At 42.4% G+C, this 16,474-nt stretch overlaps 1 protein-coding gene across 3 annotated transcripts in view; it reads left to right on the top strand.

Moving 5' to 3' along the window:
* The window catches only part of LOC6041325 (protein outspread), a 302,805-nt gene that overhangs the window by 278,587 nt on the left and 7,744 nt on the right, over positions 1-16,474 (top strand). For all 3 annotated transcript variants that reach the window (XM_038254900.1, XM_038254899.1, XM_038254901.1), the window contains one exon: positions 15,795-16,462. In XM_038254900.1, the coding sequence (XP_038110828.1) occupies positions 15,795-16,462 (668 nt within the window). The remainder of the gene's footprint in view (positions 1-15,794; positions 16,463-16,474) is intronic.

Below are 16,474 nucleotides of genomic sequence, written 5' to 3'. Positions count from 1 at the left end.
TGCAATCGACAGAATTTGATTTTATGTCCACGCGGACTGATGAAAAATTGGTACATTTTTTAACATAAAAAATCGAACAATTTAAAAAAAACCATGCGTCTCCTCCCAATTATATGAGCCATCTACAAGAATATGGAAGCGCCTGGTGCATAGCCATTTCCTTTAAGCACAACGGAAACAACCAATACAAATGTATAAAAAAGTTGTCAAGTTCTCGGGGGTCCACAGCTAGCATTTTTGTACGATTATAAAAATAAATATTAAAAGTTTAAAATTAATTTATTTAAAAACATATTTTTGATTTATTTGTTTACTAAAATTTTATGTATCTCAAAGATCTATGGGTACTTCGGGATGTCCATGGTCATCCAAGGACTGCCTGGAGTTAAGATCTACGAGTCTACCGCCGTAACAAGCAAGAGGTCGTCGGATTTTGACCCCGGATCATGTGCGTATAGCATCAGTGCATATGGTAGACTACTGTATGAATGTGTTGGGATGTTCATGGTCATCCAAGGACTCCCTGGAGTTAAGATCTACGAGTCTACCGCCGTAACAAGCAAGAGGTCGTCGGATTTTGACCCCGGATCATGTGCGTATAGCATCAGTGCATATGGTAGACTACTGTATGAATGTGTTGGGATGTTCATGGTCATCCAAGGACTCCTGGAGTTAAGATCTACGAGTCTACCGCCGTAACAAGCAAAAGGTCGTCGGATTTTGACCTCGGATCATGTGCGTATAGCATCAGTGCATATGGTGGACTACTATATGAATGTGTTGGGATGTTCATGGTCATCCAAGGACTCCCTGGAGTTAAGATCTACGAGTCTACCGCCGTAACAAGCAAGAGGTCGTCGGATTTTGACCCCGGATCATGTGCGTATAGCATCAGTGCATATGGTAGACTACTGTATGAGTGTGTTGGGATGTTCATGGTCATCTAAGGACTCCTGGAGTTAAGATCTACGAGTCTACCGCCGTAACAAGCAAGAGGTCGTCGGATTTTGACCTCGGATCATGTGCGTATAGCATCAGTGCATATGGTAGACTACTATATGAATGTGTTGGGATGTTCATGGTCATCCAAGGACTCCCTGGAGTTAAGATCTACGAGTCTACCGCCGTAACAAGCAAGAGGTCGTCGGATTTTGACCCCGGATCATGTGCGTATAGCATCAGTGCATATGGTAGACTACTGTATGAGTGTGTTGGGATGTTCATGGTCATCCAAGGACTCCTGGAGTTAAGATCTACGAGTCTACCGCCGTAACAAGCAAGAGGTCGTTGGATTTTGACCCCGGATCATGTGCGTATAGCATCAGTGCATATGGTAGACTACTATATGAATGTGTTGGGATGTTCATGGTCATCCAAGGACTCCCTGGAGTTAAGATCTACGAGTCTACCGCCGTAACAAGCAAGTGGTCGTCGGATTTTGACCCCGGATCATGTGCGTATAGCATCAGTGCATATGGTAGACTACTGTATGAATGTGTTGGGATGTTCATGGTCATCCAAGGACTCCCTGGAGTTAAGATCTACGAGTCTACCGCCGTAACAAGCAAGAGGTCGTCGGATTTTGACCCCGGATCATATGCGTATAGCATCAGTGCATATGGTAGACTACTATATGAATGTGTTGGGATGTTCATGGTCATCCAAGGACTCCCTGGAGTTAAGATCTACGAGTCTACCGCCGTAACAAGCAAGAGGTTGTCGGATTTTGACCCCGAATCTTGTGTGTATAGCATCAGTGGATATGGTAGACTACTATATGAATGTGTTGGGATGTTCATGGTCATCCAAGGACTCCCTGGAGTTAAGATCTACGAGTCTACCGCCGTAACAAGCAAGTGGTCGTCGGATTTTGACCCCGGATCATGTGCGTATAGCATCAGTGCATATGGTAGACTACTGTATGAATGTGTTGGGATGTTCATGGTCATCCAAGGACTCCCTGGAGTTAAGATCTACGAGTCTACCGCCGTAACAAGCAAGAGGTCGTCGGATTTTGACCCCGGATCATATGCGTATAGCATCAGTGCATATGGTAGACTACTGTATGAATGTGTTGGGATGTTCATGGTCATCCAAGGACTCCCTGGAGTTAAGATCTACGAGTCTACCGCCGTAACAAGCAAGAGGTCGTCGGATTTTGACCCCGGATCATATGCGTATAGCATCAGTGCATATGGTAGACTACTATATGAATGTGTTGGGATGTTCATGGTCATCCAAGGACTCCCTGGAGTTAAGATCTACGAGTCTACCGCCGTAACAAGCAAGAGGTTGTCGGATTTTGACCCCGAATCTTGTGTGTATAGCATCAGTGGATATGGTAGACTACTATATGAATGTGTTGGGATGTTCATGGTCATCCAAGGACTCCCTGGAGTTAAGATCTACGAGTCTACCGCCGTAACAAGCAAGTGGTCGTCGGATTTTGACCCCGGATCATGTGCGTATAGCATCAGTGCATATGGTAGACTACTGTATGAATGTGTTGGGATGTTCATGGTCATCCAAGGACTCCCTGGAGTTAAGATCTACGAGTCTACCGCCGTAACAAGCAAGAGGTCGTCGGATTTTGACCCCGGATCATATGCGTATAGCATCAGTGCATATGGTAGACTACTATATGAATGTGTTGGGATGTTCATGGTCATCCAAGGACTCCCTGGAGTTAAGATCTACGAGTCTACCGCCGTAACAAGCAAGAGGTTGTCGGATTTTGACCCCGAATCTTGTGTGTATAGCATCAGTGGATATGGTAGACTACTATATGAATGTGTTGGGATGTTCATGGTCATCCAAGGACTCCCTGGAGTTAAGATCTACGAGTCTACCGCCGTAACAAGCAAGAGGTCGTTGGATTTTGACCCCGGATCATGTGCGTATAGCATCAGTGCATATGGTAGACTACTGTATGAATGTGTTGGGATGTTCATGGTCATCCAAGGACTCCCTGGAGTTAAGATCTACGAGTCTACCGCCGTAACAAGCAAGAGGTCGTCGGATTTTGACCCCGGATCATGTGCGTATAGCATCAGTGCATATGGTAGACTACTATATGAATGTGTTGGGATGTTCATGGTCATCCAAGGACTCCCTGGAGTTAAGATCTACGAGTCTACCGCCGTAACAAGCAAGAGGTCGTTGGATTTTGACCCCGGATCATGTGCGTATAGCATCAGTGCATATGGTAGACTACTGTATGAATGTGTTGGGATGTTCATGGTCATCCAAGGACTCCCTGGAGTTAAGATCTACGAGTCTACCGCCGTAACAAGCAAGAGGTCGTCGGATTTTGACCCCGGATCATGTGCGTATAGCATCAGTGCATATGGTAGACTACTATATGAATGTGTTGGGATGTTCATGGTCATCCAAGGACTCCTGGAGTTAAGATCTACGAGTCTACCGCCGTAACAAGCAAGAGGTCGTTGGATTTTGACCCCGGATCATGTGCGTATAGCATCAGTGCATATGGTAGACTACTATATGAATGTGTTGGGATGTTCATGGTCATCCAAGGACTCCTGGAGTTAAGATCTACGAGTCTACCGCCGTAACAAGCAAGAGGTCGTCGGATTTTGACCCCGGATCATATGCGTATAGCATCAGTGCATATGGTAGACTACTGTATGAATGTGTTGGGATGTTCATGGTCATCCAAGGACTCCCTGGAGTTAAGATCTACGAGTCTACCGCCGTAACAAGCAAGAGGTCGTCGGATTTTGACCCCGGATCATATGCGTATAGCATCAGTGCATATGGTAGACTACTATATGAATGTGTTGGGATGTTCATGGTCATCCAAGGACTCCCTGGAGTTAAGATCTACGAGTCTACCGCCGTAACAAGCAAGAGGTTGTCGGATTTTGACCCCGAATCTTGTGTGTATAGCATCAGTGGATATGGTAGACTACTATATGAATGTGTTGGGATGTTCATGGTCATCCAAGGACTCCCTGGAGTTAAGATCTACGAGTCTACCGCCGTAACAAGCAAGTGGTCGTCGGATTTTGACCCCGGATCATGTGCGTATAGCATCAGTGCATATGGTAGACTACTGTATGAATGTGTTGGGATGTTCATGGTCATCCAAGGACTCCCTGGAGTTAAGATCTACGAGTCTACCGCCGTAACAAGCAAGAGGTCGTCGGATTTTGACCCCGGATCATATGCGTATAGCATCAGTGCATATGGTAGACTACTATATGAATGTGTTGGGATGTTCATGGTCATCCAAGGACTCCCTGGAGTTAAGATCTACGAGTCTACCGCCGTAACAAGCAAGAGGTTGTCGGATTTTGACCCCGAATCTTGTGTGTATAGCATCAGTGGATATGGTAGACTACTATATGAATGTGTTGGGATGTTCATGGTCATCCGAGGACTCCCTGGAGTTAAGATCTACGAGTCTACCGCCGTAACAAGCAAGAGGTCGTCGGATTTTGACCTCGGATCATGTGCGTATAGCATCAGTGCATATGGTAGACTACTATATGAATGTGTTGGGATGTTCATGGTCATCCAAGGACTCCCTGGAGTTAAGATCTACGAGTCTACCGCCGTAACAAGCAAGAGGTCGTTGGATTTTGACCCCGGATCATGTGCGTATAGCATCAGTGCATATGGTAGACTACTATATGAATGTGTTGGGATGTTCATGGTCATCCAAGGACTCCCTGGAGTTAAGATCTACGAGTCTACCGCCGTAACAAGCAAGAGGTCGTCGGATTTTGACCCCGGATCATGTGCGTATAGCATCAGTGCATATGGTAGACTACTATATGAATGTGTTGGGATGTTCATGGTCATCCAAGGACTCCCTGGAGTTAAGATCTACGAGTCTACCGCCGTAACAAGCAAGAGGTCGTTGGATTTTGACCCCGGATCATGTGCGTATAGCATCAGTGCATATGGTAGACTACTGTATGAATGTGTTGGGATGTTCATGGTCATCCAAGGACTCCCTGGAGTTAAGATCTACGAGTCTACCGCCGTAACAAGCAAGAGGTCGTCGGATTTTGACCCCGGATCATGTGCGTATAGCATCAGTGCATATGGTAGACTACTATATGAATGTGTTGGGATGTTCATGGTCATCCAAGGACTCCCTGGAGTTAAGATCTACGAGTCTACCGCCGTAACAAGCAAGAGGTCGTTGGATTTTGACCCCGGATCATGTGCGTATAGCATCAGTGCATATGGTAGACTACTATATGAATGTGTTGGGATGTTCATGGTCATCCAAGGACTCCCTGGAGTTAAGATCTACGAGTCTACCGCCGTAACAAGCAAGAGGTCGTCGGATTTTGACCCCGGATCATGTGCGTATAGCATCAGTGCATATGGTAGACTACTATATGAATGTGTTGGGATGTTCATGGTCATCCAAGGACTCCCTGGAGTTAAGATCTACGAGTCTACCGCCGTAACAAGCAAGAGGTCGTCGGATTTTGACCCCGAATCATGTGCGTATAGCATCAGTGCATATGGTAGACTACTATATGAATGTGTTGGGATGTTCATGGTCATCCAAGGACTCCCTGGAGTTAAGATCTACGAGTCTACCGCCGTAACAAGCAAGAGGTCGTTGGATTTTGACCCCGGATCATGTGCGTATAGCATCAGTGCATATGGTAGACTACTATATGAATGTGTTGGGATGTCCATGGTCATCCAAGGAGTCCCTGGAGTTAAGATCTACGAGTCTACCGCCGTAACAAGCAAGTGGTCGTCGGATTTTGACCCCGGATCATGTGCGTATAGCATCAGTGCATATGGTAGACTACTGTATGAATGTGTTGGGATGTTCATGGTCATCCAAGGACTCCCTGGAGTTAAGATCTACGAGTCTACCGCCGTAACAAGCAAGAGGTCGTCGAATTTTGACCCCGAATCTTGTGTGTATAGCATCATAGGTGTATAGCATCATAGGTTCAGCTTTAGTTTGCTTTCCGTGATTTAAACACTGTTCATTTTCATAACTTTAAAAGTATATGATTTATCATTTTTGTAACACTAGGTACAATTTTAAAAACATTTCTTTCTGAGTCCTGTTTAATTTTCACGATATTACCTTATTTTGTTTTCTGTTCTGAGTTTGAAAAAAAAATGGCGATTTCGTTACAGATTAAATTATTATTGCCTATTGATTTTTAGTTAAGTATTTTAAAATAGTGTAATTGAAAATCTTCAAAAATATTTTTATTGGGCAAAATTTTGCAGAAAATTCAAATTATTTTAATCATTTTGGCTGGACAAGATTGTTAAATCTTGTTTAGAAATGAAGTTCAATAAAATGTAAAATGATAAAATAGAAGCAAATCACCGAAATTTGTTTAGCTAAATTAGTCGAATATTTGAAAGGCAGTTCAAAAAATGAGGATTCGTGTGCCCTACATTTCGTTTCCAAATATATGCAGAGCCCATCCATAAATCATTTGGAAACACTTTAAGAAATTATGAAAAGTTTTTTTGTGTCACGTTCAAATTTAGTGAATATTTTGTTTAGTTTATTGAAGAATAATTTATAATGAAGCATAAAAAGAAGTTTCTGTGAATTAAACGTAAGATTTTCAGAGTTATTTTAACATTTTTCACGTTCCGCGAAATTTCCGTGAAATTTGGTGTTTTGAAATTAAGGTCCCCGTGAAATTTGCAATTTTCGAGCGTGAAAAATCACTAAGCTTGCACTAAGTCTAATAATGTCTTTGAGAAAAAAAATAATTATCGTTAAAAGACAATTTTGTTTTATTAATAAAAAATAAATCAACAAAACTAAAAAAATATCGACCAAAAAATCAATGCAAATCATAATTAAAAAAAATATTCATAAAAAAAGTACCAAACATCGTCTGTGCGCATCCATAAATATGAATAAAAATGTCATATCTTTATATTTTTTTACCAAATATGATTCTCTTTTTATCGGCATCAAAATAAGTTTCATCATGAATTACGCTAGATATTGAATGATCTTTAATTGAAATTAAATAAATTTTATTTCAATTTAACGAATTTTATGCATGTTGAAAAATTATACGCTTATATATATATTTTTTCTTTTTTTTTAACATCTCCGAATCATGATTGAGTACTCAATTATGTGCATTTATCTGAAAAACGAATAATAAACAAAATTCTGCTATCATTTTCGATTTTATGAAATCTGACAAAAATATTCAGTCAACATAATTCCTGCATTAAATTCTCAATTCAACCTATCTCATATTAATTTGAAAATTTGAACATAAAGAACTGCGTTGCTGTTTTTAACCATCATATTCAGGTCTCCAATTGCAATTATAAAACCAAAACATTGTATAAAGCAATGGAAATTAACATCAACTTATCAAAATGCTTGTAAATTTGGGTTGGGCGTCAAATTTATGCATCGCCAAGGGCGCCGTGGACCCAAGGTACGGCTCTGCGGCATGAGTTTCCGAACAAAACGTAGTACAACACAGTAAAAAATTGTGTAATTTTGGAAGGTTGAATATTACCTCTTTTATGATGAAATTTTACCTCAATTTAGACTGAAAAAGTAACATTACCCCAGAAAAGTGGTATAATTACACATTTTCAGTGGTACAATTACACATTTTTTCTGACATGAAAGATGTACTCCTTCCCAGATGTAATATTACCATGTTTTTTTTACTTTGTAGGTTTCTGCCAAACTTTAACTTGTTGGCATGTTTCATTCCAAAATGTGCAAAGTGCCCAAGGGGTGTAAAAACTTTTAGTATCGAACTCCAAATCAGTATCGAAATAGTTAGACTCGTAGATCTTAACTCCAGGGAGTCCTTGGATGACCATGAACATCCCAACACATTCATATAGTAGTCTACCATATGCACTGATGCTATACGCACATGATTCGGGGTCAAAATCCGACGACCTCTTGCTTGTTACGGCGGTAGACTCGTAGATCTTAACTCCAGGGAGTCCTTGGATGACCATGAACATCCCAACACATTCATATAGTAGTCTACCATATGCACTGATGCTATACGCACATGATCCGGGGTCAAAATCCGACGACCTCTTGCTTGTTACGGCGGTAGACTCGTAGATCTTAACTCCAGGGAGTCCTTGGATGACCATGAACATCCCAACACATTCATATAGTAGTCTACCATATGCACTGATGCTATACGCACATGATCCGGGGTCAAAATCCAACGACCTCTTGCTTGTTACGGCGGTAGACTCGTAGATCTTAACTCCAGGGAGTCCTTGGATGACCATGAACATCCCAACACATTCATATAGTAGTCTACCATATGCACTGATGCTATACGCACATGATCCGGGGTCAAAATCCGACGACCTCTTGCTTGTTACGGCGGTAGACTCGTAGATCTTAACTCCAGGGAGTCCTTGGATGACCATGAACATCCCAACACATTCATACAGTAGTCTACCATATGCACTGATGCTATACGCACATGATCCGGGGTCAAAATCCAACGACCTCTTGCTTGTTACGGCGGTAGACTCGTAGATCTTAACTCCAGGAGTCCTTGGATGACCATGAACATCCCAACACATTCATACAGTAGTCTACCATATGCACTGATGCTATACGCACATGATCCGGGGTCAAAATCCGACGACCTCTTGCTTGTTACGGCGGTAGACTCGTAGATCTTAACTCCAGGGAGTCCTTGGATGACCATGAACATCCCAACACATTCATATAGTAGTCTACCATATGCACTGATGCTATACGCACATGATCCGGGGTCAAAATCCAACGACCTCTTGCTTGTTACGGCGGTAGACTCGTAGATCTTAACTCCAGGGAGTCCTTGGATGACCATGAACATCCCAACACATTCATATAGTAGTCTACCATATGCACTGATGCTATACGCACATGATCCGAGGTCAAAATCCGACGACCTCTTGCTTGTTACGGCGGTAGACTCGTAGATCTTAACTCCAGGGAGTCCTCGGATGACCATGAACATCCCAACACATTCATATAGTAGTCTACCATATCCACTGATGCTATACACACAAGATTCGGGGTCAAAATCCGACAACCTCTTGCTTGTTACGGCGGTAGACTCGTAGATCTTAACTCCAGGGAGTCCTTGGATGACCATGAACATCCCAACACATTCATATAGTAGTCTACCATATGCACTGATGCTATACGCATATGATCCGGGGTCAAAATCCGACGACCTCTTGCTTGTTACGGCGGTAGACTCGTAGATCTTAACTCCAGGAGTCCTTGGATGACCATGAACATCCCAACACATTCATACAGTAGTCTACCATATGCACTGATGCTATACGCACATGATCCGGGGTCAAAATCCGACGACCACTTGCTTGTTACGGCGGTAGACTCGTAGATCTTAACTCCAGGAGTCCTTGGATGACCATGAACATCCCAACACATTCATATAGTAGTCTACCATATCCACTGATGCTATACACACAAGATTCGGGGTCAAAATCCGACAACCTCTTGCTTGTTACGGCGGTAGACTCGTAGATCTTAACTCCAGGGAGTCCTTGGTTGACCATGAACATCCCAACACATTCATATAGTAGTCTACCATATGCACTGATGCTATACGCATATGATCCGGGGTCAAAATCCGACGACCTCTTGCTTGTTACGGCGGTAGACTCGTAGATCTTAACTCCAGGAGTCCTTGGATGACCATGAACATCCCAACACATTCATACAGTAGTCTACCATATGCACTGATGCTATACGCACATGATCCGGGGTCAAAATCCGACGACCTCTTGCTTGTTACGGCGGTAGACTCGTAGATCTTAACTCCAGGAGTCCTTGGATGACCATGAACATCCCAACACATTCATACAGTAGTCTACCATATGCACTGATGCTATACGCACATGATCCGGGGTCAAAATCCGACGACCACTTGCTTGTTACGGCGGTAGACTCGTAGATCTTAACTCCAGGGAGTCCTTGGATGACCATGAACATCCCAACACATTCATATAGTAGTCTACCATATCCACTGATGCTATACACACAAGATGCGGGGTCAAAATCCGACAACCTCTTGCTTGTTACGGCGGTAGACTCGTAGATCTTAACTCCAGGGAGTCCTTGGATGACCATGAACATCCCAACACATTCATATAGTAGTCTACCATATGCACTGATGCTATACGCATATGATCCGGGGTCAAAATCCGACGACCTCTTGCTTGTTACGGCGGTAGACTCGTAGATCTTAACTCCAGGGAGTCCTTGGATGACCATGAACATCCCAACACATTCATACAGTAGTCTACCATATGCACTGATGCTATACGCACATGATCCGAGGTCAAAATCCGACGACCTCTTGCTTGTTACGGCGGTAGACTCGTAGATCTTAACTCCAGGAGTCCTTGGATGACCATGAACATCCCAACACATTCATACAGTAGTCTACCATATGCACTGATGCTATACGCACATGATCCGGGGTCAAAATCCGACGACCTCTTGCTTGTTACGGCGGTAGACTCGTAGATCTTAACTCCAGGGAGTCCTTGGATGACCATGAACATCCCAACACATTCATACAGTAGTCTACCATATGCACTGATGCTATACGCACATGATCCGGGGTCAAAATCCGACGACCACTTGCTTGTTACGGCGGTAGACTCGTAGATCTTAACTCCAGGGAGTCCTTGGATGACCATGAACATCCCAACACATTCATATAGTAGTCTACCATATCCACTGATGCTATACACACAAGATGCGGGGTCAAAATCCGACAACCTCTTGCTTGTTACGGCGGTAGACTCGTAGATCTTAACTCCAGGGAGTCCTTGGATGACCATGAACATCCCAACACATTCATATAGTAGTCTACCATATGCACTGATGCTATACGCATATGATCCGGGGTCAAAATCCGACGACCTCTTGCTTGTTACGGCGGTAGACTCGTAGATCTTAACTCCAGGGAGTCCTTGGATGACCATGAACATCCCAACACATTCATACAGTAGTCTACCATATGCACTGATGCTATACGCACATGATCCGAGGTCAAAATCCGACGACCTCTTGCTTGTTACGGCGGTAGACTCGTAGATCTTAACTCCAGGAGTCCTTGGATGACCATGAACATCCCAACACACTCATACAGTAGTCTACCATATGCACTGATGCTATACGCACATGATCCGGGGTCAAAATCCGACGACCTCTTGCTTGTTACGGCGGTAGACTCGTAGATCTTAACTCCAGGGAGTCCTTGGATGACCATGAACATCCCAACACATTCATACAGTAGTCTACCATATGCACTGATGCTATACGCACATGATCCGAGGTCAAAATCCGACGACCTCTTGCTTGTTACGGCGGTAGACTCGTAGATCTTAACTCCAGGGAGTCCTTGGATGACCATGAACATCCCAACACATTCATACAGTAGTCTACCATATGCACTGATGCTATACGCACATGATCCGAGGTCAAAATCCGACAACCTCTTGCTTGTTACGGCGGTAGACTCGTAGATCTTAACTCCAGGGAGTCCTTGGATGACCATGAACATCCCAACACACTCATACAGTAGTCTACCATATGCACTGATGCTATACGCACATGATCCGGGGTCAAAATCCGACGACCTCTTGCTTGTTACGGCGGTAGACTCGTAGATCTTAACTCCAGGAGTCCTTGGATGACCATGAACATCCCAACACACTCATACAGTAGTCTACCATATGCACTGATGCTATACGCACATGATCCGGGGTCAAAATCCGACGACCTCTTGCTTGTTACGGCGGTAGACTCGTAGATCTTAACTCCAGGGAGTCCTTGGATGACCATGAACATCCCAACACATTCATATAGTAGTCTACCATATGCACTGATGCTATACGCACATGATCCGAGGTCAAAATCCGACGACCTCTTGCTTGTTACGGCGGTAGACTCGTAGATCTTAACTCCAGGGAGTCCTTGGATGACCATGAACATCCCAACACACTCATACAGTAGTCTACCATATGCACTGATGCTATACGCACATGATCCGGGGTCAAAATCCGACGACCTCTTGCTTGTTACGGCGGTAGACTCGTAGATCTTAACTCCAGGGAGTCCTTGGATGACCATGAACATCCCAACACATTCATATAGTAGTCCACCATATGCACTGATGCTATACGCACATGATCCGAGGTCAAAATCCGACGACCTTTTGCTTGTTACGGCGGTAGACTCGTAGATCTTAACTCCAGGGAGTCCTTGGATGACCATGAACATCCCAACACATTCATACAGTAGTCTACCATATGCACTGATGCTATACGCACATGATCCGGGGTCAAAATCCGACGACCTCTTGCTTGTTACGGCGGTAGACTCGTAGATCTTAACTCCAGGGAGTCCTTGGATGACCATGAACATCCCAACACATTCATACAGTAGTCTACCATATGCACTGATGCTATACGCACATGATCCGGGGTCAAAATCCGACGACCTCTTGCTTGTTACGGCGGTAGACTCGTAGATCTTAACTCCAGGCAGTCCTTGGATGACCATGGACATCCCGAAGTACCCATAGATCTTTGAGATACATAAAATTTTAGTAAACAAATAAATCAAAAATATGTTTTTAAATAAATTAATTTTAAACTTTTAATATTTATTTTTATAATCGTACAAAAATGCTAGCTGTGGACCCCCGAGAACTTGACAACTTTTTATACATTTGTATTGGTTGTTTCCGTTGTGCTTAAAGGAAATGGCTATGCACCAGGCGCTTCCATATTCTTGTAGATGGCTCATATAATTGGGAGGAGACGCATGGTTTTTTTTAAATTGTTCGATTTTTTATGTTAAAAAATGTACCAATTTTTCATCAGTCCGCGTGGACATAAAATCAAATTCTGTCGATTGCATCGGATTCGGGGATGCCTTTTCTCTCAGGAACGGATGAGATATCGTGAATCCGTTGACACAAGTTTTGTTTTGTCGAGTAGTGAAATCAATCGTGTAATATTACACGACCAATCCAAAATCAAGCGTGTAATATTACACGACCAATGCATGGCGTGTAATTAGACGTAATAATACGTTTTATTTGACGCTCCAGTTATGTGCATCAAATTAGACGTAAATTTACACGTTTTTTTCTTAGTGTGTACAACTGTAACCTGCAAGCAACAACAACACCAACCAATAATAATTTATTGGTTTAGATTGAAATGGTGGTGGTGGTGGTGGTGGTACCAGAATGTACGTGGCTTACGCGCGTGGTCGATCGCTGAATTTCAATATTAATTGAACAGGCTTTCGTTTAGGATCGTCGCCAGCGAGCCAGTGCAGTGTCTAGCCAATAGGTCAGAAGAATATGTTGTGGGAGGTACTATCTGTCAAGCCGTGAGACATGTGTGCGGTTCTGCGGCAGAGATAGCTGCTGGATTTATACTAAACAGCAGTAATCCCGACAAATTTGCATTTTTATGAATTGCGCTTAATTGGAATGGCAATTTGTGTGGTACGAAGAAGAAGGTTTAAATTTAAATAAATCGCATAGATGTCAAGTTTCTACCTTACATTATTTATCAGAAACAAATTCGCTGTAACATTCTTTTACTACAGTACATTACTGCAATTTATTTTATTTGTTATTCTCGACGCATTTTAAAGTATATAAGTAACTCTCTTAGTTTTGGCCGATTACATTAAATTTTATTTTTTTTTATTTTTATGATAAGGCCGTTGCAAATATTTTTCAAAGTTTATGTCGCCCCCCCCCCCCCCTCTTCAAAGTTGGCCTGAAAAATCAGGGGGCAAACAAAATATTTTTTTCGAAAACTTTAAAAATTTTAATCAAATTAAAGTTTAACCAACTAAAAACCAGTTAAAATGCATTTTCCCGCGTTTATAATCATATTTAGTATGTTTGAACTCCTTTGAAAACATTTTAAATTTTCATGAAATACCAATGGGGGTAAAAAAATTCCGTCAATACCTCGATATTTTCAAAACTGATGATTGGAAAGCAACTTTACGCCTGTAAAAATCATTTTAAAACACTTTTTTCATCCAAATGTTGAAACCTATGCTTGTAATTTCAATTTTTTAATTTTTTTATTTTATTTGTGAAAACACATTTTTATACATAACTTTTGAACTACTTATCGAAACTTCAAACAATTCAATGGCAACGTATGGGACCCTCAACTGAGTCTAATGCAACCAGTTTGGCCTAAAGCGGCTCAGCCAGTGCTGAGAAAACTGAGTCAGAATTTTTGTCACACACATATACACAGACATTTGTTCAGTTTTCGATTCTGAATCGATAGGTATTTATGAAGAGATTTCATTATTAAATTAATCACACCTAAATATATGATTAATTTAATGATGAAATCTCTGTATTTTTTTTTCAATCCTTCGAAAACTTTTTTCAATTTCCAAATCTAGCATTTAATTTCAAAAGAAAAAAATGAGCCCTTTCAGAATTTGGATTTTTGAAAATATGTGTATTCGAACAGTTGAAAAATTTCGCATTTTTTTCATTTTTTGACTTTGAACAATGAACCAATAGTGCTCTCTTGTTCTATCTATTAGGAGTCCCAACAAGCTTACTACAAGAGAGCAAACGGACATCGGAATGTTGAGTAATCGTCGGTAGAAAAAATTATAGTTAGGCCGTTGCAAATATTGTTTTGAAGTTTATGTCCCTCGACTTTGATCGAATTCAGAGGAGAGATAAGAGGTAGGAAAAAAGTGTAAAAATTCAAAAATCAAGCCATGTTGATTTCAAAATATCTTAGTACAAATTGACAAAGTACTTTTTTGACAAAAAAAAAAAACTTTTTGAAGCGGAATTTCAGGAAAATTCGGAATTTCATTAAAATTCGATTTTTTTTTTAAATGAGCCCAAATATGCTCAATATGATAATAAACGCAGAAAATTGTTTGCAGTCAACTAGACTTCTAGTTCCATTGAAATGTTAAAAGCTTTTGAGAAAAAATATTTGTTTAGCCCCCTAATTTTTCTGGACTATTTGGAAGGGGGATCGACATAAACTTTGAAAAATATTTGCTACAGCCTTAATTGGGGAACAACCAAAAAAATTTAATTTTATTAAATTCTATTCATTCCAATGGCAACTATTTGTTCGATTTTCAGTCTAAAATGGAAAATTACAGACAATTTCTCAGCTTTTTGCCATCTGAAAAATGATTTTTCAGCACAAGACAAGGTCTATCGATGCTTGAAAAATCAATGTTCATAGGCTGACGTTATCTCGATTTACCCGAAAATGGAAAATTGTTGTTTTGTCATGGATAAGTAGTACTCCATACTAAAACGTTTAAACCTATTATTCTGTAGATAAAATTTCATGCTTTATCGTAGAACGTTCTAGTTGGGTACTTTACATTCAATGATCGCACTGTCAAATGGCTCTCTCCAACAATTATTGCAAGCGCAAACGAGCCATAGTTAACAACGCTGGTTTATGGGGGACTTTCGCAGCGATGATATCGGATTCCAGCATCTTTATATTTATGCTTAATTGCCACTGCCGTACGAGACAGCGAATCCTCATTCACGGACCGTGCCGTCTTTAATTATAAGTGAAATTTACGACTTGTGCGCCCGATCGCGCGTTCTGTCTGGTCGTCGGTTGACCGTATGCGACGAACTTGTAGACTGGACAGAACATTAAACATTTTTGCTAGATTATGGCGAGCTTAACAGGATTTTAATTCCCATTCCCGTTCTCTCGATCTCTCGTTACAGCATCAAAGTGCTATCTGTTGGATGACGTACGGCGCGAAGAAAAGCTGAAGGACATTGCCAACACGATCACGAACGTGAACCGGTGGAGCTCGCCGTGCATTACCGATAGCCTGGTGGTGGCCCCGGATGAGAAGCCCACCCGGGATGAGAACACTGTCCCAGCGTACCAACAGGGTAGTGGTCCCAAGTCTCAGACAGGCCAGCTGTTGCGACCCCAATCGTTGACGATCCCGTCTACCGCCCCCGCCATCGTGTCCGCGATCGTGAAGAAAATTCCAACCGGAATCGGAAGCACCAAATCGTCGGAACTGTCGACCACCTCCCCTAGTCCAAAGCTGAAGCCTAGTCAAACCCACGAACGAGGCGATCCCGACGGAGACTGTGGCGTGGACGACGCCCCCGCCAGCTATCTGTCGAAAAACTCCGAACTCAGGGTCAATCTCCCGTCCGAGGAGCTGCTCAACTCGAAGAAGGGCTGGCTGATGAAGCAGGACTCGCGCACGACCGAGTGGAGCAAGCACTGGTTTTCGCTCCGAGGGGCGGCCCTATTCTACTACCGAGATCCGGTGGCCGAGGAGAAGGGCGTTCTGGATGGGGTGCTGGACGTCAACAGCATTACCAGCATTGCCGAAGTGCCAGTCAGTCGAAACTACGGATTTCAGTTAACGGTGAGTTTGAGG

This window comes from Culex quinquefasciatus, chromosome 2, assembly GCF_015732765.1.
Source record: "Culex quinquefasciatus strain JHB chromosome 2, VPISU_Cqui_1.0_pri_paternal, whole genome shotgun sequence".
Lineage (NCBI taxonomy): Eukaryota > Metazoa > Arthropoda > Insecta > Diptera > Culicidae > Culex > Culex quinquefasciatus.
This window is presented reverse-complemented; position numbering and strand designations above follow the sequence as displayed.